This window comes from Pongo abelii, chromosome 5 (assembly GCF_028885655.2).
Source record: "Pongo abelii isolate AG06213 chromosome 5, NHGRI_mPonAbe1-v2.0_pri, whole genome shotgun sequence".
Taxonomy (NCBI): Eukaryota; Metazoa; Chordata; class Mammalia; order Primates; family Hominidae; genus Pongo; species Pongo abelii.
In genome coordinates, this window is record NC_071990.2 from 87879712 (window position 1) to 87901070 (window position 21359).

General features: G+C 41.1%; 1 protein-coding gene across 2 annotated transcripts in view; it reads left to right on the forward strand.

Moving 5' to 3' along the window:
- The first annotated feature begins 3429 nt into the window (after positions 1 to 3429).
- Positions 3430 to 21359, forward strand: part of ZNF292 (zinc finger protein 292) — a 111216-nt gene continuing 93286 nt past the window's right edge. The window contains exons 1-2 of one of the 2 annotated variants that reach the window (XM_024248683.3): positions 3430 to 7057; positions 7259 to 7455. In XM_024248683.3, the coding sequence (XP_024104451.3) occupies positions 7288 to 7455 (168 nt within the window). In that variant the 5' untranslated portion in view covers positions 3430 to 7057; positions 7259 to 7287. Of the gene's footprint in view, positions 7456 to 21359 lie in introns of both variants that reach the window. The other variant, XM_063724895.1, reaches the window with a different exon arrangement.

Sequence of the window (21359 nt, forward strand, 5' to 3'; positions counted from 1 at the left end):
TGGAGGAAAAAAACTTTACTTTTTATTTTATGTCTTCCTTTGCTGCTTGAAATTTTTACCACAAACAGAGACTATGTTTATAATTTAAAAATTAATAGCACCTAATTCTCAATTATAGGGACTATTGAAACCATGGACATTTGAAATTCATAGATGAAAATTTTAACTGGCTCTCTTCCCTCTCCATTTACCCTTACATGTATACAATGAAAAATGCCTTTTGTCATAGCAGATAAATAAAGGAAAAGTTTTGAACTGTCTTCCTTCTATCCCTGCATACCTCTTCTGATACAGCTGTTAATAAGTAATAAAGTTATTATCCTCAGCAAGTAACCTTGCTAGAGAATGCACAAGGAAGGGATTGGAAAATGCACATTTATTGAAAACATACCCACTATGTGCCAGGCATTGAACTAGGGCTTAGGGTCCAAATGATTCACAAAACAAACACTTGGGATAATCAGGATGATCTGAAGAAATTATGACAAGTTACCTCTAATTGTTTTAACGTTCTTTATGCCCATTGCTGGATGGAGCCAGAAGGAAGGTATTCAGGCATTTTTTATAAAATTGGTGAAAGGGACATAAGTTGAAGAAAAGAAAGAGAAGACAGAATTAGACAACCACAGGTCTAGAACTGTATAATCTGAAAGGCCCTGGAGTGTTAGTTAGAAATGCAGGTTTCCAGTGCCCAACCTCAATCTACTGAATAAGACTTTCTAGAGGTGTGACCTGAGAATCTGCATTTAAGTCAAATTGTCTAAGTACTCTTTATAAGACTAAGTTTGAGAAACTCTGCTCTAAGGTTATTTCCACTCTGAAGAATAAGTCCTACCTGGAGATACTCTCCTTATGTTTATTTTCTCCTTAGATTTCTAGGAAGGTCTTAGAGCCCATATTAGGGAGTGAACTAGATGTTAAGGGAAAAACTCAATCTGTGCTTTTTAAAATTTTGCCATCTCTCTTACATTTTGTCACAATACAGATTTTTAAAATCATCTCAAGAGATTCTAAATTTCCAATCCAGTTGTTTCCTTAACATAATTATTTTCTCAATAGCTTCATCATGAGTTTTTCCCTTAAGTTTGTGAAAGAGAAAGCTAGAGACCATGTATTTGCAGTTCATCTGTTATACTGTAATAACTGAGCATACATCTTGTCTCTTTTGATTTTACTTGTGTTATAACTTTGATTATAGATAATTTTGTTGATAAATCATAGTCTCCTAAAATATTTGAAAGACTATTATAAATAAGGTCCTAAAGTTCACAAGGCATCTGATCTCTCTGTAGAGTCTAGAATATTTTAGATAATAATGACGATAAGTATAAATCAATATATGACTGCCAAGTATAAACAGAATTGAATCTAGTTCAACGTGCATTTATTGATTACTTATTATACTGCAATTTGCCAAAGAGTATTAGAGGAGGTAAGCTGGTTATAAGATACAGTTCTACCCTCAAAGGGCTTACAGGATGGTGAACAAGGCTCATCTATAGACTAACTTTAATAAAAGGCAAAATGACAGATTTCAAATAAAAATGCAGTAAGCAGTAAATCAAAACAATAGGAGTTTTGGAGAGTGACTATTTGTGAGGCAGGTAACCTAAGGAAAAGCAGAACAAATAAGTCAAACCTACTCTGTTTACAGATGTTGCACCCAGATTTTACTCCACCAGAGCACACCAAGCACAACAGAGAAGGCTTCACAGAGGAGCCTGGTTACAGAGAAATTCATGAGGATGAGGATTTGAGGAGAGGAGCAATGAGTAAGATAATATTTTTGTAAGGCCGTGCGCAGCGGCTCAAGCCTGTAATCCCAGCACTTTGGGAGGCCAAGTCTGGTGGATCGCCTGAGTTCAGGAGTTTGAGGCCAGCCTGGTCAACATGGTGAAACCCCGTCTATACTAAAAATTCAAAAATTAGCCCAGTGTGGTGGCGGGCGCCTGTAGCCCCAGCTACTTGGGAGGCTGAGGCAGTAGAATCGCTTGAACCCGGGAGGCAGAGGTTGCAGTGAGCCGAAATGGAGCCACTGCACTCCAGCCTGGGAGACACAGCGAGATTCCATCTCAAAAAAAAAAAAAAACAATAAAAAAAAGAGAGAATATTTTTGTAAAGATGTGATAATGTGATAGAGGGTAAACACTTGGTGGGAACAACAATTCTGGCCTGATACATGAGTAGAATACTACTCAATACGATATTATTTACATTATTATTGTTGTTGTTATACTGAAGAACATATCTATACGAATTACAGAAACCAGCAAAACTAAGAAGTTGATGTCCTAAAATGGGAAGAGACCTGGGAATTTCCAAGTTTGTCACATCTGCACAGTATTATTTCTTTAAAAAGCCAACTGCCACAAAAGTCGTATTCTCTAATTTTTTTTAATAACCTTGAATTTCTGATGAGGCAAATGAGGCACAGTGATTAAAATTTAGAAATATAGGAAAATAAAGGCACTTTAAAATATTTCTCTCTGATTTTTCGGAGAAATGCTGTGAACCAACTCCAGGATTCGCTATAGAAACAGGCTGGGTGTGGGGGCTCACGCCTGTAATCCCAACACTTTGGGAGGCCGAGGCGGGCTGATCATTTGAGGTCAGTAGTTCGAAACCAGCCTGGTCAACATGGTGAAACCCTATCTCTACTAAAAATACAAAAATTTGCCTGGTGTGGTGGCGGGTGCCTGTAATCCCAGCTACTTGGGAGGCTGAGGCAGAAGAATCGCTTGAGCCCGGGAGACAGAAGTTGCAGTGAGCAGAGATCGCGCCACTGCACTCCAGCCTAGGGAGACAGAGTGAGACTCCGTCTCAAATAAACAAACAAAAAGAACAATGCATACCACATTTATGCTTCCAAGATTTTATTTTGCCTTATTTCACAATTATTTTCATCTTGGTTAAATTAGAAGTTAGGATAATTGAGGCTCTATTAAAAGCATTTTCTTTAAATACTATTCTCCTTATTTGCATTTGGCTTTTCCTCAAATGGAAAGGAAAACGATATCCAAATAGACAATTTTTTAAAATCCCTCCTTATTTAATTAACTGTTCATATAAATATATGAAAATATATATGCTAGCCTTTTTTTTTCTGGGAAAAACTCAAGGGCTACAATTAATCCTCTTAAATGTGAGTCCCATGTTTTCTCTGCTTTTGGCATCACTTCAACATGTGGCACAGCACCTGCCTTAATATTTTTAACATTATTTTGACTCTTTTTGCTGTTCCTCTCGAAGAAAATGTCTTCCTTAGAAAAGTGTGGTGTCTAACCGATCCCAATAGCGCTTTAACCCATGCTCTTTCTCTTTGAATCTGTGGGCACAGCACTGGTTCCCAGACTCTGGGGGTGGGGGTGGGGGGTTTCTACTGGACCAAACCCAGGATAGACTCCGTCCCTCATTTCTGAGATCCAGAGGCTGGCTGACTGTGGCTGGGCTGCCCAGCCCTTTGGAAGAGAGTAGGTTGATGGAGCCTCTTCGAAATCAGGCAGCAGTGCCCGCGCCACGGCCTCTGCAGGACAGACTCCAGCATCCCCGGGGTGGGTTTCCAGAGGCCCCGCGCCCCGCCGCGCCCTGGAAAGGCTCCAGAATCTCTCGGCCTGGAGGCCCCTGGCGGCCTCTGCTCCCAAGCGGGGAGTCGCAGCCAGGCTACAGCTGGCTTGATCCTCAGTGCTGGGTGGAAAAACCGCGGCGGCAAACGCCGGGCCTGCAGCTGCTGGGTGTCGGCGTTGCTGGCTCGCGGGCGGCGGCGGCGGCTCCGCGACAACAGAGGACGCGAGCAACCGGCGCAGCGCCCAGCAGGGCCTTGGCGGGGTGGAGGGGCGCAGGCTGGGTTAGCGGAGCAGAGCGGACCAATCTGGTGCCCTCCGTGGCCCCAGGCCTGCGGACCTTCTCCGTTCTCCGGCCCACGGCGAGAGCAGGGGAAGAGACAGCGCCCCGATAGTGGCGCGCGCTCTCCGCCATCCCCGGGCCTCACGCTTTCACCTCGCGTGCTGGGGCGAGGGCGGGGCTGCGGGGTGTACTGGGTCGGGGGTAGGAAGGACCTGCCAGGCCTTAGCCCTGAGCTATCTGTCATCCGCTAACGCCGCGCTCCCTGCATCCCTGGCTTGGCCCCCAGGCTCTGCGCCGCTTGTCTGTAGCAGACACAACCCAGCTCCCTTACTGTCCTCAGGCCCGGCTATTTCAAGAATTCCAGAAAAAGAGTGCACCGGCGTGTGCGGGCCGGTGCTGCCCGGAAAATCCGTGAAGCAGGCACGCACGGCCCGGATGCAAGCACATCTGTCCCCTCCCCCAAAGGTCTCCCCAGCTTTATTGATCGCGTGGGTGGGGGTAGGGATCTAAATTTGTCTCCCAGATTTTCTCTGAAATAGAGTCTCTTGGGAGTGAAGGTCCATATGATTACACCACGTCCATAGCAGTCGCGTTGTATTCAAAATGGGCATGGGTGCTCGCGGCGCGGATACTGAGTTCCCCAGAGACGCGGAGTCTTTTGCCCCAGGGGCTTATTCTTGTTTTCTCAATGGAACAGGTCTTCGAATTTCCCCAGGAACATCTCAGTAAGTAGGGGTGTGCGTGTTTGTGTGTGTGTCAGTGTGTGTGTAAATGGTTCCTATGAGCTGACAGTTTGGTATTTAAAGAACAAATGGACATAAGCACAGAAGTCATGACATTTCTATGGATAAGATTGAGATTTCTGAGATTTCCAAGACAAGGTTGACCTGTCACGGGATAGTATTTTCAATCCTTCTCATTTAATTAAAAAAAAAAAAAGCCTGCACTTCTGTAGAGATTCGTTGGACATTCTTGTTAGTATCTGAGATTACTTTGATGTTCTAAGTTGAATACAGGCATGCATTTTCATAATAGAACATTTCTCATATCGTATGTATTCCCATTGCAGATCATTTTCCCACAAAACTGTAAGCTTCTTCAAGGCAGGAAGAGCTTTTATTCGCCTCTGACTTGTCCCAAACCAAGTAGTGCCTGCGAATATCAAGTACACAATAAATGAGTGTTAATTACACCACTCACCCCCAATCCTTACATTTCCTGTAGGCTCTAAATATTTCTATGTGTGTGCAAAGGAGAAGAAATGGAGGAATGTGGAGATAGGGTTCACAGATACCAAATAAATGCAAAGACATGGCTATCCATGCTGATGGACATTTACCAGATAGTAATGGTGCTCAGAATCAATTTGCTAATCAAGTCTCCATAGTTTTAGGGTTATGTGCAAGAGGTAGGAATGACCTACATTATCAGGCAATTCTCTTAAAAATCAATATCTGGATATATATGTCTCCCACCCCTCAACCCCCATTTTTTCTTCCTATCTATAGATTAGGTGTGATGTAAACCATTATACTTGAAATGGAAATGAGCTTGCTAACCTGTGATACCTTACCAGTCCTTGGATTTACGGGTATATTTGGCTAATCTCATATCTCCCTTTTTGCATTTTTTCACTGGAATCCTAAGATAACATAAACTGGTGAAACTTGGTTTGGGTATCTAAAATACTTAACTTGGGAAAGTGAACTGCAAATATTAAAAATCATTAGCTGCCTTAATTGTTGCTTTTTCAACTCAGTGATACTATTATATCCTCTCTTCTCAGCCTTTGAATGTACTTCCCAGTCTCTTCCATGAGTAAACATTTGAAGATTAAACATGTGAAGATTCTACCTTGTTAATATGTAGTATTAACTGATACTGTTTTTCATAAAGGGTTTAACTGTGCCTGGTCACCTTATATAATGCCACTTTAAAAACATCACCATCACTGATGCGTTATAAAACATTTATTCTGGACAACATAGTATGTAGAACACTTTCCATTAATTACTAGAAATCTCTTGAAGAGGACACTGCCCACAATGGGAATTATTTTTATTTTAGATGCTTGTACTAGAAAAATATACTTCACTCAGAGTAAATGAAAAGACTGGGTGCCTCATCAATATCATTGTTTCTAAATTTCTGTAACTATTCAGTTGCAAGAGAGATAGGTCTTTTGTCTAATGCTCTAACGGTAAAAAAAAAAATTAGTTTTATTAAGAACTTTAGGGTTAAGCTCTTGGATTTTTGTAGCACCTCTTCTACTCTTTTGTTCAAGTGCCAAGTATTAATCCCTTTCACCTTGTAAGTAAAATGTGGTTCAGAATGCTACCTCTATTTGTAGCATTAGGGAAAAAAAATGCTGTAGATATTTATAATAATTCTCGACAATATTGTTTTATTTTAGCATCAATTTCCTCTCCTCCGTTATGATTTTTAATGGAGTCCTTATTGGTGGGTTTTTTTTTCCTTGACCTACTTTCTTTTCAATAGCTTTCATATATAGCCTGTTTTCATTGTTGGTGATTTCTGTAGAGTGTAGTAGAGTCTAAATCACGGTGAAACAGAGTAGTTAGTTATCACTTATTCTAGAAATGTTTTCGTGGTTTAAAAGTCATCTGGTCTGTTCATATTCTGACTTCTTTTAAACTATGCTTTTCATGAATTTGCTCCGTTCTCCAGACTGAGGATTGAACCTCATTCTGCTCTGACCCAATTGTTCTTTTCCTTTGTTGCCTCCACCCCCTAGAGAATGTGTTTCCAGGGGACAGGCGTTCTTGGTGCTGAAGAGGAGGAGAGTCAAGTGAGACGAGATCTGGTACCTCACGCACTAGATCCCTCCTCTCCGGCCTGGTGAGAAGTCAGAGACAATTTTGACAGTTCATAGTCCTGCCTTGGCTCTCACGCTTGCGGTCCATGGGCGGGTTTTACCTTCTCTCTCTTCCTCTGCTTCTGGCCTGCTTACAGGCCAACAGCAAATGCAGCCATTGCCCGAGACCACTCAGAACTCTCCCTGTGCCATCCTCTTGGGGAACAGGAGGATATGTCCGTAGAAGACATCGTGGACTGGGGAAAGCAACGCCGGGATCGGGACGCCGGAGAGGGTCGCCCCTCCCTAGGCTTTTTCCCGTCGCGGCGCCCACGTGACCGAAAGCAGGCCTTCACCAGCCCGCCCCTTTCGGCCGCTGCTGCCCACTTCCCGCTCGGGGTAAGTAAACCGCGGTTTTCCGCACCGCCCCAACCCCGCCCTTCTCCTTTCCCCTTGCCTTCACCTCCCTCGGGCTCTCTCGCGGCACTCTCCCCACCCCCATAGCTTCCCCATCGGGCCCTTTGTACGTGCTAGGCGCCGTGCAAGCGCGCCCGGCACGTGACCCCGCCGAACGTGGCATTGTGTTATCACGTGACCCAGGTGCGTACGCGACGGAGCGGGGTGTGAAGATGGCGGACGAAGAGGCCGAGCAGGAGAGGTTGAGTCGCGGCGAAGGCGGCTGCGTTGCGGAGCTGCAGCGCCTGGGCGAGCGGCTCCAGGAGCTGGAGCGACAGCTGCGGGAGAGCCGGGTACCGGCCGTGGAAGCGGCCACCGACTACTGTCAGCAGCTGTGCCAGGTGAGGGCGCCCGGTGGTCCCCTCCCCCTTTCCCCAGCTAGAGGGGGAAGAGGGCGAGCGAGCGCCAGGCGGCCGAGAGGTGGTCGCCGCTTCCTTGGCATCATCGGCGCCTCCGCCCGGGTGGGAGCGGGAGTAGAAGGAAGGCGCCTTTGTGTGGCTGCAGTTGTGGCGGTTGTTGTCGTCTGCAGCTCCTGGCTGGGGGAAGGGAGTTGTGGTCAAGGCGGAAAATCCCCCCTCCCCTTTCCTTCCCTGAACTCGGGACTGCGCGGTCCCCGCGGCTGAGGAAATGTACACGGTGCGGATTGGAGAGAGTAGGAGGAGAATGGAGGCCAGGTTCTCTTCCTCCTCCTCCTCCTCTTATTGTGCACTGGGGATTACCGCGCCTCCCGCCTCTGCGCCTCTGCGCCTCTGCTTCCCACTCCGACGGGCCTCCGCCCCCACTGGTTTGATTCCTTTGCCTTCCCCTGCTTTCATCCGTCCCGCCCCCAGCCCCGGCCCTGTCCTGGCTGTCTCCGGGCCTTTGTTGTTCGAGTTTCGCCTTAGGACTGAAGGGGCCTTTGTTGATGTTCGGAGGAGCAGTCCCCGCCGACCCCTTCTAGTTGAGCTAGACGTTCGGGAGGGGGTGCTTGGCGGAGGTTGTCCCCTCCTGCCCATACTTGCTTGCTTGGTGCACCACTTCTGTGGTAAAGCTTTATCTGCTTAGTGTAGAGGAGCTGTCCCTGTACATCTGTCTCAGGTTGAATGTCCTTTTGGGGCGGCTTTTCCAGAGTCCGTTTCTCATTTGCTTTCCCCCTTCGAGGAGTATGATTTCCACTATCCTTTCTCTCCCGATCACCCCCTAACCCCTGTTTCTTGGAGTCCTTCCTATTTGGCTTCCTGATGAAGTGGGAGAGGACTGAGGTTCATGTGGATCTGTGCTTTGGGTAGTTTCAAATCTTTTCTTTGCTTGCCCAAGGACACTGCTCACCAGTGACTGCATTCTAACCAGAATTTGGAATGTTAATAACACTGTTTGCTAATGATGAAAATCATTTCATCCATGATGAAAATCGGAGAGTTTGGGACTACATTTGGACTTCAGTACGAGCCTTACACTTAGGTTTAAAATTTCAAGATAGTGTTGCTGGCTCTGGTGAAGACTTTGATTTGATTGTCTTGAGGACGAAAAAGAAGACAATTTACACAGGTCATATTTAGAGTTAACTTGTGAGTGTATCATTACAGAGAATTCGTTTTGGAAAAATATTGATCTTAACGTAGAACAATGGTTGACCATTTTAGCTGAGTAGATTACATTTTCACTTATTTTTTAGCTTCCAAATATTGAAATATTTCCTTTATTATGTCGGGGATACGTGATCACATACAAAAGAATCTCCGTTGCTGTATGCACTTTATTGTCACAGATTATTTGATGGCTGTTCATAATCTTAAAAACTGTGAGATCAAGTGGTGACGTCTAGGAGGGTGTGCAATGTGAAAGCTCCCTACTTAGGTAAATAGGTCTGGTGAGTACCTGTGGCGAAATTAAAGTCTCATTCCTTTGAATTCTAATATTAAAAAATTGTTGAAATTTCTCAGTTTCTCTACCTTGCAGTACCCACTCATTCTTAATTGGTCTTTAAAGATTTATTTTAGAGATAAAAAAATTTCTCTAAGATACCCATAATAGAAAGTATTTCATTTGTAAGTGGAATCAGTTTTTATATAATAATCAGTGAAAACTATTAAAGTCTAGCTTTGCTGAAAGACATTTTCCCCTAATAGTGTCCACTGATAGTTTTAAGGCTAATTACTGTAAATTCTTTTTTGTCAGCAGTATTTATAAGCAGGATTAATAATTCTGGGAAAATAGAATCTCATGCAAGCTGGACTCCCCCCCACCTTTTTTGTCAGTGTGTGACGTAAAGTTATCACTTAAAGATTTTTTTAATTTATTTATTTTTGAGAGACGGAGTCTTGCTCTGTCACCCGGGCTGGAGTGCAGTGGTGCGATTCAGCTCACTGCAACCTGCATCTCCGGGGTTCAAGCGATTTTCCTGCCTCAGCTTCCCAAGTAGCTGGGACTACAGGCGTGCGCCACCAAGCCCAGCTAATTTTTGTGTTTTTAGTAGAGATGAGGTTTGGGGTTTCACTGTATATTGGCCAGGGTGCTCTCGAACTGCTGACCTCAAGTGATCCACCCACCTCTGTTTCCCAAAGTGCTGGGATTACAGGTGTGAGCCACCGCGCCCCGCCAGACTTGAGTTTTATAATGAGTGAAACAGCATTTTAAAAATCAGAATGAAAGTAATTTCCTATATCAGTTTCATTAAGTGATTAGTCTTACCACATAAATTGTTATTGATGCTACTGACAAAAAAACATCAAACACTAATGAAACAAATGCTGGATTTGTGGATTTCAAAAATTATAAAATATTTCATACACGTAAGCTCAGAATAATTTAAATACACTTAAAACTAATCTCCATTTGAAAGGATACGGAGTGTGTCTGCTTTCCTCTGGAACATTTTCTGGGGTGGGGTTTTTTGTTTTGTTTCTCAGGTAAACTATTTATGTTAGTGATCTTGTCAAGTGGAGGTAACTTGAAAACAATTGTTTATTTATGTTAATTTACAGGGGTGGAGGTGGCTCACACCTGTAATCCCAGCAGTTTGGAAGGCCGAGTTGGGTGGATCGCTTGAGCCTGGGCAACATGGCGTGGCCCCTTCTCTACAAAAAATACAAAAAACAAAACAAAACAAAAAAATTAGCCAGGCGCTGTGGCGAGTGCCTGTAGTCCCAGCTACTTAGGAGGCTGAGGTGGGAGGATCATTTGAATCCGGGAGGCAGAGGTTGCAGTGAGCAGAGATGGTGCACTGTGCACACTCCAGCCCGGGTGACAGAGAAAGATCCTGTCTCAAAAAAAATAAAGAATAAAAATAAAATTGTATCTTAGCAATTATTACCTAGCATTTTGATACGAAGTTGAGTGAAGCAATGGTTAACAATTATAGAATTTATTGGCGCAATCTAAATATAGTACCAGAGATACTAGGAGCTAGAAATTATGTTTTAGTTTATAACCTTGAGATTATTATTTAACTTTTTCTATTTAAGCTTTTCCTGTAAAACTGGGATAGTCATACCCTTCAAGAAGGCAAAGATGAATAAACGTTTGTCAAAGTTAATGGGCTTCAGAATTCATATTCTGTCAGTGTTGATGCTCAGTGCTTGTGTAACCCTTAGTTTTGCATTTACTTTAAAAAATGAATTAGTTTACATTCTATGTAATTTTTATGAGCAAAAGTTCAGTTTCTGGAGAATGTGGTGAAACCCACAGAAATAGGAGTTGCTTATGATCCCTAGTTTATAGATTTTTATTTTTGAGTGAGGTAGAAGATTAATAGATTTTTTTAATTCTGAGTAGCAGAATAGAAACGAAAGGCATTAAGTGTTTTTCTTATTAACAGTGTTGTTTTGCTCATTCTGGAAATAAGCCACCCGCGCCCCCTTTGCTTATTTAAATGAGAATTTGCTTAAAGCTTAAGTGGGAGGAGGGAAGAGTAAGTAGAGGATGGGCATAGTAGAGCGCCTGTCATAAATTTTAAATTTTTTAATATATTTTATTTTATTTTTGAGAGATGGGGTCTTGCTACATTGCCCAGGTATGATCATAGCACACTACAACCTCAAAAACTCTTAGGCTCAAGTGATCCTCCTGTCTCAGCTTTCTTTTTTTTTTTTAAGATGGAGTTTAACTCTGTCACCCAGGCTGGTGTGCAATGGCGCAATCTGGGCTCACCACAACCTCTGCCTCTCGGGTTCAAGCAATTCTCCTGCCTCAGCCTCCCGAGTAGCTGGGATTACAGGCATGTGCCACCATGCCCGGCTAATTCTGTATTTTTACTAGAGACAGGGTTTTTCCTTGTTGGTCAGGCTGGTTCCGCCCCCTTCGGCCTCCCAAAGTGCTGGGATTACAGGCGTGAGCCACCACGCCCGGCCCTGTCTCAGCCTTCTAAGTAGCTGAGACCTCAGGCATACACCACCATGCCCAGCTCTTAAATTTCCTTGTATCTTTTCAAAGTTAGCTTTAATATGGGCAATATAACCAACTCATTTTCTTAAAATTGACTTAGAATAAGTATATAGAATAACCAGAAGTAATTTCTTGCATTTACTTGTTTTAGGATTATTACCGTATTTATTATACAAAAATTGGTTATAATTGGAACCTTTTAGACTAGTTAATTTTATTAGACTGGGCCAGTAGTCACTCATTCAACATTTCTATTGAACATCTACTGTATACAGGCTAGGCAAGGATGATCATGGTCCGTGGCTTCAAAGAGTTTATAGTCTCTGGAGGAAGGTAGACAGATAATCGTAGTAAACTGTGATTTATATATTTTATCACTGAGATGAGTACAGTAAAGAGGGAGGTTATTTGGGAGTTTTAAAAGAAGCATTCCAACAGAGGAGTTGTTCTAAAGAGATTTTAAAATAATAGGTCGTTGGAAAAATTGGCCATTGTAATAGTTGATTTGTTGGAGTATGATATTTGCTGACAGCACTATATACTGGACTGGCTGACTGGTTGATTGTAACTGTTATTGACCATTGATCAGTAGTGATCTGGTGGCTGACAGTTGTTTTAAAGGGTTGAATTACAGTCGTGTGTGTATGTGTATACATACGTACATGTGTTTGTATATATATGTATGTATATATATGTGTGTGTGTGTGTGTATATATATATGCAAGGACCTAGGTTTAGATGTTACAGAGGATATAAGATACAGGAGACGCTAATAAAAAAAAAAATACGTGTTTGTGTGTGTATATACATATATACGATGTGTGTGTATATACATACATGTATACGGTGTGTGTGTGTATATATACATATATATGATGTGTGTGTGTATATATATATAATTTTCTTAGTTCATATAAGCAGTGCTTCTCAACTGGGCATAGTACTTTCCCTACCTCCAGTTCTCTCTTCAAGGGTACTTAGAAATATGTGGGATCAGGTTTTTGGATGTTACTATGAGTAGGGATGTGGTACTGGCATTTAGTGCCCATGACCTTGAATGCTAAATTTTCTGAAGTGATCAGGACCGTCCCAACAAATGAAAGCGTGATTCCTCTAAGTACCCTTTTCAGAAACATTGAACAGAAAGAAAAATAGTATATTTAGAAGATTTTTTTTTTTTTAGTCTTTATACTCTTTTCATATTGAGATAGTTAAGCTCCAGAAATATACTTTATTTGGAACAGGTCCAGGTAAATGATATCCAACAATATTTAAGTATAATTTATACTGACCATGAGAGGTCAAGAAACTTTCTACTTTCTTAGCAGAAATTACAAGCAATTACGTAAACAGTTAGTAAAACAACTTTTACTAGGTTAAAGAGGGTAGCAAATTCAGCATAATTCTCCTGATTAAAGAAAAAATTTGCCATTTTGATATAATAAATTCTGTACTTTTAAGAAAGCATTTATATGCAAGGACCTAGGTTTAGATGTTATAGGAGATAAAAGATACGGGCAACTAGTGGGATATAAATTAGTAAGATAATATTTAAATATCACTTCAAAATGACAGCTGAAAAGATGTCAAAAGGCAGTGTATTAACTAACAAATTTGTTTTGCTTTATTTTTATTTTTTTGAGACAGGGTCTCCACTCTGTCACCCAGGCGGAAGTGCAGTGACACAGTCACAGCTCACTGCATCCTTGACCAGCTGGGCTTAAGTGATCCTCTTGCCCCAGCCTACTGAGTAGCTGGGACCACAGGTGCACATCAACATGCCTAACTTTAAAATTTTTTGTGGAGACAAGATCTCCCTACATTGCCCAGGTTGGTCTCAAACTCCTGCGCTAAAGCAGTCCTCCCACCTTGGTCTCCCAAAGTGTTGGGACTATAGGCGTGAGCCACTGCACCCAGCCTGGTTTTGCTTTTTTGTTGTTTGTTTTGTTTTGTTTTAAATTGAAAATGTACTAATTGAAATGATTTTTTAAAATTCACCCTCAGAAAGGGCATACAATGAAAACTTGATCTTTTTCCCATTCTAGAGTTCCAGTCTCATTTCCACAAAGACAGATCCCCTAATGGTTTCCAGAACTAGTTTGCTCTTTTTAAGAAAATAAAGATAACTACACTGCATCTTGCTTTCCCTCCCCCCCAAAAGCATCTCCTAGCTCATTCCATAGCTGCTCATGTAAGTTTTTGGCTTTCCGTTTTATGGTATGTAGTAATTCTAGTCTATGGCTGGGTCTAATAAATCAGTTCATTATCAGTGGATATTTAGGAGAGTAAGTTAATTTTATGTATAGCAACTTAAAGAGTTCAAAGTAGGTAGTAAGCACTTCAGGCTGGGGTAGCAGGGAAGGCTTTACTGAGGAGGTACTATTTGAGCTAGTCTTCATTATGTTTATTAGCCATTATTGGTGCCTGATTGGTATAAGAAATAAAAACCAAATTAAAACTGTTAGAGCTACAGAATGTTTAGATTACATATTTAGGACATTTCTTTGTATATTTTATGTCTCATCAGTTTGATACAAGTTGATTCTTTTGTTTATATACATGTTACATTATAACTGCAAGATCTTTGAAACTAAGCGTTTTCCTTAAAAATTAGACTTTCTTTTTGACTATTAGAGGCTATCTTAATTTGTAGGACACTTCAAATTAGAAGAAAAGATAGCTTGCTTGTTAATTAGTGATAATTACTTTAGGTATTGAGGGAGCAATAAGTCATTTAAACTTTTAGAAGTTTAGATAGTGCTCATGGGAAATAATTTTTTAAATGTTCATAATTAGTATGATTGCATGTTAGAGATAATAAATTCTACTTTGCAGAGTATGCGTATATCAATTTTAGCAAAACTAAGCTTTGCTTGCTCCCTTCTTATCCTTTTTGGTCCTAAATTAAAATGAGGGAAGAGAAGATTTATTCTGCAGCTGTACTTCATAACATTTACTAACCTGCCAAACAGGATTTTCATAGGTTTTTAACTATAAAACTGCTGCTATACTTATTTTCTTGAGATTCTGTCAAAGATGAGAGGTTACATTATTTTTCCCAACTCCTACAGATAAATTCAGTTTATAAAATTAACCGGGCAATGTGAGTATCCTCTTCTAGTTGGAAAATGGAAAGTTTGCTTTCATTAACATGTTTGTCAGCATACATACACTGCAACTTTTAACAATGTATTATTTTGCAGGAGAGCCTCCTGATTCATTGTTTTTCTTTTGGCATTGGCAGTTGCACAATGTATCTCAAAAGAAAAATGTTCCTTTTCCCTCTTGACTTACATTAAAAAAAGAAAGACTAAAGGTCTCTAAATATATATGTTCAGCTAAGAAGATTTGTTAAAATTCGGTTACATACATAGGGCTGGGCGTGGTGGCTCATTCCTGTAATCCTAGCACTTTGGGAGGCCGAGGCGGGCGGATCATGAAGTCAGGAGAGCAAGACCATCCTGGCTAACATGGTGAAACTCCATCTCTACTAAAAATACAAAAAATTAGCCGGATGTGGTGGCGGGCGCCTGTTGTCCCAGCTACTCAGGAGGCTGAGGCAGGAGAATGGTGTGAACCCGGGAGGCGGAGCTTGCAGTGAGCCAAGATGGCGCCACTGCACTCCAGCCTGGGTGACAGATCGAGACTCCACCTCAAAAAAAAACCCCCCCAAAAAACATATACATTTTAGTTACATATATCTTTTGATTTATTCTAATCAGGTGTTTAAATTGTTCTTACGTGGGAACACTAAGGTAGCTATGGAGAATTATGGAGTGGACCTCTACCCGTAAAGAGCTTACAAAATCTATAGCATGTATCAATTGTTAAGTGACAGTATTAGATAGTAAGGCATCTAGCGGTGTAGTAAGTGTGGATTAAGAGAAGTAGAGCATCTTGAAATTATTTTAGCTGAAAATTGAGCAGGAAAGGAAAAGAGTATTTACATTGGATCTTGAAGGATTTTGGATAACCAAAGAGAAGTGGGAGGGATGAGAATAAAAGCTCAGATAAATGGGCCAACTATTCAAACTGGCATTTTTGGAGAAAAATGCCAAGTGATAGGATTGAAAGGATAGATTAAAACCAGACTAAGACTTTAGGTTGCCAAGCCAAGAAGTTTTGATTAATCTTGTAAGCGTAGATTTATGGTTACATGGCCTAAAGACTCATCCTTCTGAGTTTGAGGCATTGAAATAAAAGTTAAATTCAGAATGTTACAACCCTTGTTTCCCCCACTTTGCCCCCCCAAGTATCCTGTATCAGTTATTGTCATGTTACAAACTATCCAAAAACTTAGTGCCTTTAAAAGAACAGCCATTTTTATTACTGTTCACAAGTCAGTGGGTCTGCTGAGTGGTTCTGCAGTCAGCTCTCAGGTTTTCTGGGGCTGAATAATCCCAGATGGTTTCGTTCATATGTCTGGTGGTTGTCAGACAGGCTGGTCTAAAGGCTTCACTTGGGCTGGCCCATTTCTCTATTCTTAGCCTTCTCTAGTAAGGTAGCCTGGATTTCTTTACGTAGCATCAAGAGAGTAAGTTCTTTTCCACACATGCTTTACTTTGTATGCCCCTCCTGGTGTCATATTTATAATGATGTCCCGTTAGCTACTGCCAATTAAGTGGTCAAACTCAGCCGCCTTGTGGGAAGGGGACCACACATGATATGGGTACAGGGAGATGTGATTCTTTAGGGACCATTTCTATAACACTCTACCACATGTCCCTTTTCCCTTTATTCCCTACTGTAGTGTGAGGCACTTTTATAGGACACATTTAATTTTTTTCCTTTCAATAGCACTGCCTCTGCTTTCTTTTTTGTCACTCATCTTCTCTAACCACATCTGACTGTCCCTTCGATTGGCAAAAGTCATTCCCATTCCTGCTTTCTGATCTCAATCTCTAAATAGAAGAGAGGCATCCCCGCCCCATCACTGAGACTTTAGAAGATTTGTGGAATGACCTCTTTTTTTTTTTTGATAATGGAGTCTCGCTCTGTCGCCCAGGCTGGAGTGCAGTGGGGTGAATCTCGACTCACTGCAACCTCTGCCTCCCAGTTCAAGCGATTCTTCTGTCTCCGCCTCCTAAGTAGGTGGGACTACAGGCATGTGCCACCACGCCCGTCTAATTTTTTTTTTTTTTTTTTTTTTTGTAAGAGATGGGGTTTCACCATGTTGGCCAGGCTGGTCTCGAACTCCTGACCTCTTGATCTGTCCGCCTCGGCCTCCCAAAGTGCTGGGATTACAGGCGTGAACCACCTCACCTGGCCAGAATGACCTCTTTATTTACCGTGGTTCTTTACCTTGATATTAAACCTGGTCTGAATTTGTTGTGTTACATTATCTCTACCTTGTATAGTCTAATAATGGCATCCTAGTTCTTGTCCCAATGAACTTGCTTTTAACATTCCTTTCAGTTTTTGAAATTCCCCAAAGTCCTGCTTTTGTCTTTCTCAGTGGCAGTCTACCTCTTGTAACAGTGTTTCTCAAATTTCAGTTTGCGGAAATCAAAGAGAGTAAGTCTATAGATCTCAATTAGAGTTACAAGTTATTAACCTCAGCTTATCCAGGTGGAGCATTCCAAATCTGAAATGGTAAACACTTCTGGTCCCAAGCATTTTCAGATAAGGGATACTCAACCTGGAGTAAGATATAACTTTATTTTACTTCACCGTTTAGTTGTCACTGAAACAAAATGACCACAAAACAATACTTATCTTTACTATGTGTGACACATTCAGTTTTTCACTTATTTTAAAATGTTGCTCTTGATTTTATAATCCACCAATAGGTCGTAACCCACAGTTTGAAAAATACTATTTTAGAGGGTCACGGGGATTCAATTCAGTAGTAAGTAAAAAAGTAGGCAGTTCCTATGTTTAAGCTAGTCTTTTAGTCTAGTTGGTCCAGAACATTCCTTTATTTAGGAGAAGCATCAAAATTAAAATACAGTTTCACATTTCTTTTTTTTTTTTTTTGACATAGAGTTTCACTCTTGTCTCCCAGGCTGGAGTGCAATGGCGTGATCACAGCTCACTACAACCTCCGCCTCCAGGTTTAAGCGATTCTCCCGCCTCAGCTTCTCGAGTAGCTGCGACTACAGGCAGGCACCACCATGCCCGGCTAGTTTTTGTATTTTTAGTAGAGACTAGGTTTCACCATGTTGGCCAGGCTGGTCTCAAACTCCTGACCTCAGGTAATCTGCCTGCCTTGGCCTCCCAAACTGTTGGGATTACAGGCAGGAGCCCTGTCACCTGGACTGTTTTACATTTCTTAAAGTGAATGCTAGAAACCCAACATATTATGTTCACAGAACCCGATTTGAGAAATACTGATGCATAGGAAAAAGTCTACATTTAAGCGTGAACCCAGTGCTCTCCCTCCTTCATTGTTTACTTTTTTCAGCATTACTTTTTATTATTCTACAGGAACTTCTGCTCCATTTAAATTTATTAATTTTCTCACAAGCATATCTGTTCATTTTACTGCCTTTGTGACTGCCTAAATAACTTTGCAATGTTACAATAGTGGAAAGCCAGATGGCTTTGAGTTCAACTATGAGCTCCCCCACAATCTGGGAGAAATATCTTAGCTCTGTAAGTCATGCTTTCTTTGAAAAAATAAGGCTGAGGTAAGGGATGATAAACACCTACCCATAGAGGGTAGTAAGAGACACTGGTGAAGGCTCCCAGCACAGTGTCTGGCACAAGGAAGACATCATAAACAAGTAGTTTTTAAGTCATTCTCAACTCTACTTGTACCTTAAGGCCCAGCATGATCACGTATTTTCCAAGTATACCCTTCGCTGGTCTGCACTTGCTGTGAGAGTTACTTTTGACTTCTGTCATTGACTATGTTATGTTGCTTGTATAGCATGGATTTTTCAGTATAATTTAACTTTATTTTCAATGTTTGAAAATTTTTTCAAGCTTTGTCAATTTTGGTTAGGAAAGTATACATGAGTCATAAATATGTATGCATTTGTTGCCTTTTGTTTCTATATTGCATGCTCTATGTCCTCAGATTTTGGATTCCTTCATGATACATATAATGCTTTGATATAGTAAGTTCTCCATAAGTATTTCTTTGAGATTTTTTCTCAGAGCTTTACTTGTCCCCAAATATTAACACTTTTGAGTTTTGATTTGCCCAAGGTCCCAGAGTTAGGATATGGTTAGAATCCAGGTTCAAATTAAGTATATTTTGCTGCCTGTGTCTTCCGTGTTCTATTGTTAAAGAGTTACTTGACTCTTTTCCTGAAATAGGTTATACTGTTTTATTGTAGTAGTGTTGGAAAACTATTTTAATGGTAAAAATACTACCATTTATTTCCTTAAACTAGGAAATGAACTGCAGGAAAAATCATTTATTCCATTAGCAGTTACTTGGTGCTTGATTTGTGGCAGACACTGTACTATTGGTATAGGAAAAATTTGCTGTCACTTCAGCGAAAAACTTGCAAAAGTTAAACTTCTAAAGGCAATCCTGAAATCTTTTTTCCCTCAGTACATTTTGTTTTCAGTTAAAGTAAAGCTGACTCTTGAATCTTCTGTTTTAGGCCAGGCGCAGTGGCTCATGCCTGTAATCTCACCACTTTGGGAGGATGAGATAGGTGGATCACCTGATGTCAGGAGTTTGAGACCCGCCTGACCAACACGGTGAAACCCCATCTGTACTAAAAATACAAAAATTAGCTGGGCTTGGTGGCACATGCCTGTAATCCCAGCTACTTGGGAGGCTGAGCCAGGAGAATCACTTGAACTAGGGAGGCGGAGGTTGCGGTGAGCCAAGATCATGCCATTGCATTCCTGCCTGGTCAACAAGAATGAAACGAAACGCTGTCTTAAAAACAAAAAACAAAAAACTTCTGTTTTAATGACAACCTTGCTGTTTGTACATTTAGTTTTCCTGTAATACTTTTGAAATTATGAGATTGAGGAGAGCTATGTTTGTCAGATATATTTTGCTGCTCTTTATGTGGTTGAGAAAGTAATTTGAACTAAGATTGTGTAGGAATTCTTGGCTGATTCAGAAAATGCCACCTAACTGGCATTCAAAATTAAAGCAAATATGATTATCCAGAGTGTAGTCCTTTCTTTACCTATAAAGGCAGAACCAAAAAGACTCTTAGTGAATCTTCTGCATTGTCTTTGGCTGAAGGCACCCATCCTCACTCAGACTGTCATTTTCCAAAATCAGTAATGTTGTTTTACTTACAAGTTAGGAAATTCAGTTACCTAATTTCCATAATTTGCAAATGGGCGGAACCTTGGAGTTAGAGGCAAGACCAACCAGATTGAAGAGAAAGGGAATCAGTGTTCAGAACAGGCACTGTTAAATGCTTTACTAACGATGAATTGTTTAATCTGAAGACCTATGAGATCATAGGATTCAAGAACCATTTAGTTTGTTTTAGAGTCCAAGTTAATTCAAATTGCCTTGTAGGACCTCATCATTACTACTATGTAATACTTGCTCCGTATGACCCAGTGTCATCAAAAAATGTTAAATTTTATTAAGTGATTTTTTAGGAAGACTGAGGCATATGGTTAAATGGCTAAAACTAAGCAGTGCTTTAAAAAATAAAATTTCAAATACCTGGAAAATGTCTTCATGTGGAACATTTGGCATCCTTATTGATGCCTGATATATAGGAGGTGATGTTATATATTAGCTTCATAATAGTTTTTTTTGAGGTCGAATTTTGCTCTTGTCAGGCTGGAGTGCAGTGACATGATCTTAGCTCACTCTGACAACCTCTGCCTCCTGGGTTCAAGTGATTCTCCTGCCTCAGTCTCCTGAGTAACTGGGATTACAGGCACGCACCACCGTGCCTGGCTAATTTTTCTATTTTTAGTGGAGACGGGGTTTCACCATGTTCGCCAGGCCGATCCTGAACTCCTAACCTCAGGTGATCCGCCCACCTCAGCCTCCCAAATTGCTGGGATTACAAGTGTGAGCCACCGTGCCTGGCCAATAACAGGTTTTATATTTAGAAAGAGGTAATTAAATTTAAAAATAGTATGAGCATCCCTCGGTATTTGTAGAGAATTGGCTCCAGGACCCCCCTTAGATTCCAAAATCCCCAGATGTTCAAGTCCCTTAAATGAAATGACATAGTATTTGCATATAACCTAACACATCCTCCCAAATACTTTCTCTGTAGATGCTATGTAAATAGTTGTTAAATGGTTTTGGTTTTTTATTTGTATTTTTATTGTTGTGTTGTTACTTTTTTGTTGCTTTTTTTTTTTTAATTTTTATTTTTTTGAGACAGAGTCTTGCTCTGTTGCCCAGGCTGCAGTGCAGTGGCACTATCTCGGCTCACTGCAGCCTCCGCCTCCCGGGTTCAAGCGATTCTCATGACTCAGCCTTCCGAGCAGCTGCAATTACAGGTGCGCCACCATGCCCAGCTAATTTTTGTATTTTTAGTGAAGACGGGGTTTCACCACGTTGGCCAGGCTAGTATCGAACTCCTGACCTGAAGTGATCTGCTCGCCTCAGCCTCCAAAAGTGCTGGGATTACAGGTGTGAGGCACTGCGCCCAGCCTGCTTTTTTTTTTTCAATGTATTTTCCATCGAGGTTTGTTGAATCTATGGGTATGGAACCCATGGATACTGAAGGCCCCCTGTAATTAACAATTGGCTTGGTTCCTCATTGCAGACAGTGTTATACAGATAATCAGAAAGCTATTATATCAACTATTTGATATAAATAATCTAAATTAAGTCTAGCACTAATTTTGAGTTACCAAAGTTAATTGAAGTAGTTATTTGTGATATTGAGAAAATTATTTCCAGTAAATAGGAATGATTATGCTACTTTTAAAAGATGAGCCATTAGCATTTAGTTGTTTTTTTTGTTTTGTTTTGTTTTGAGACAGG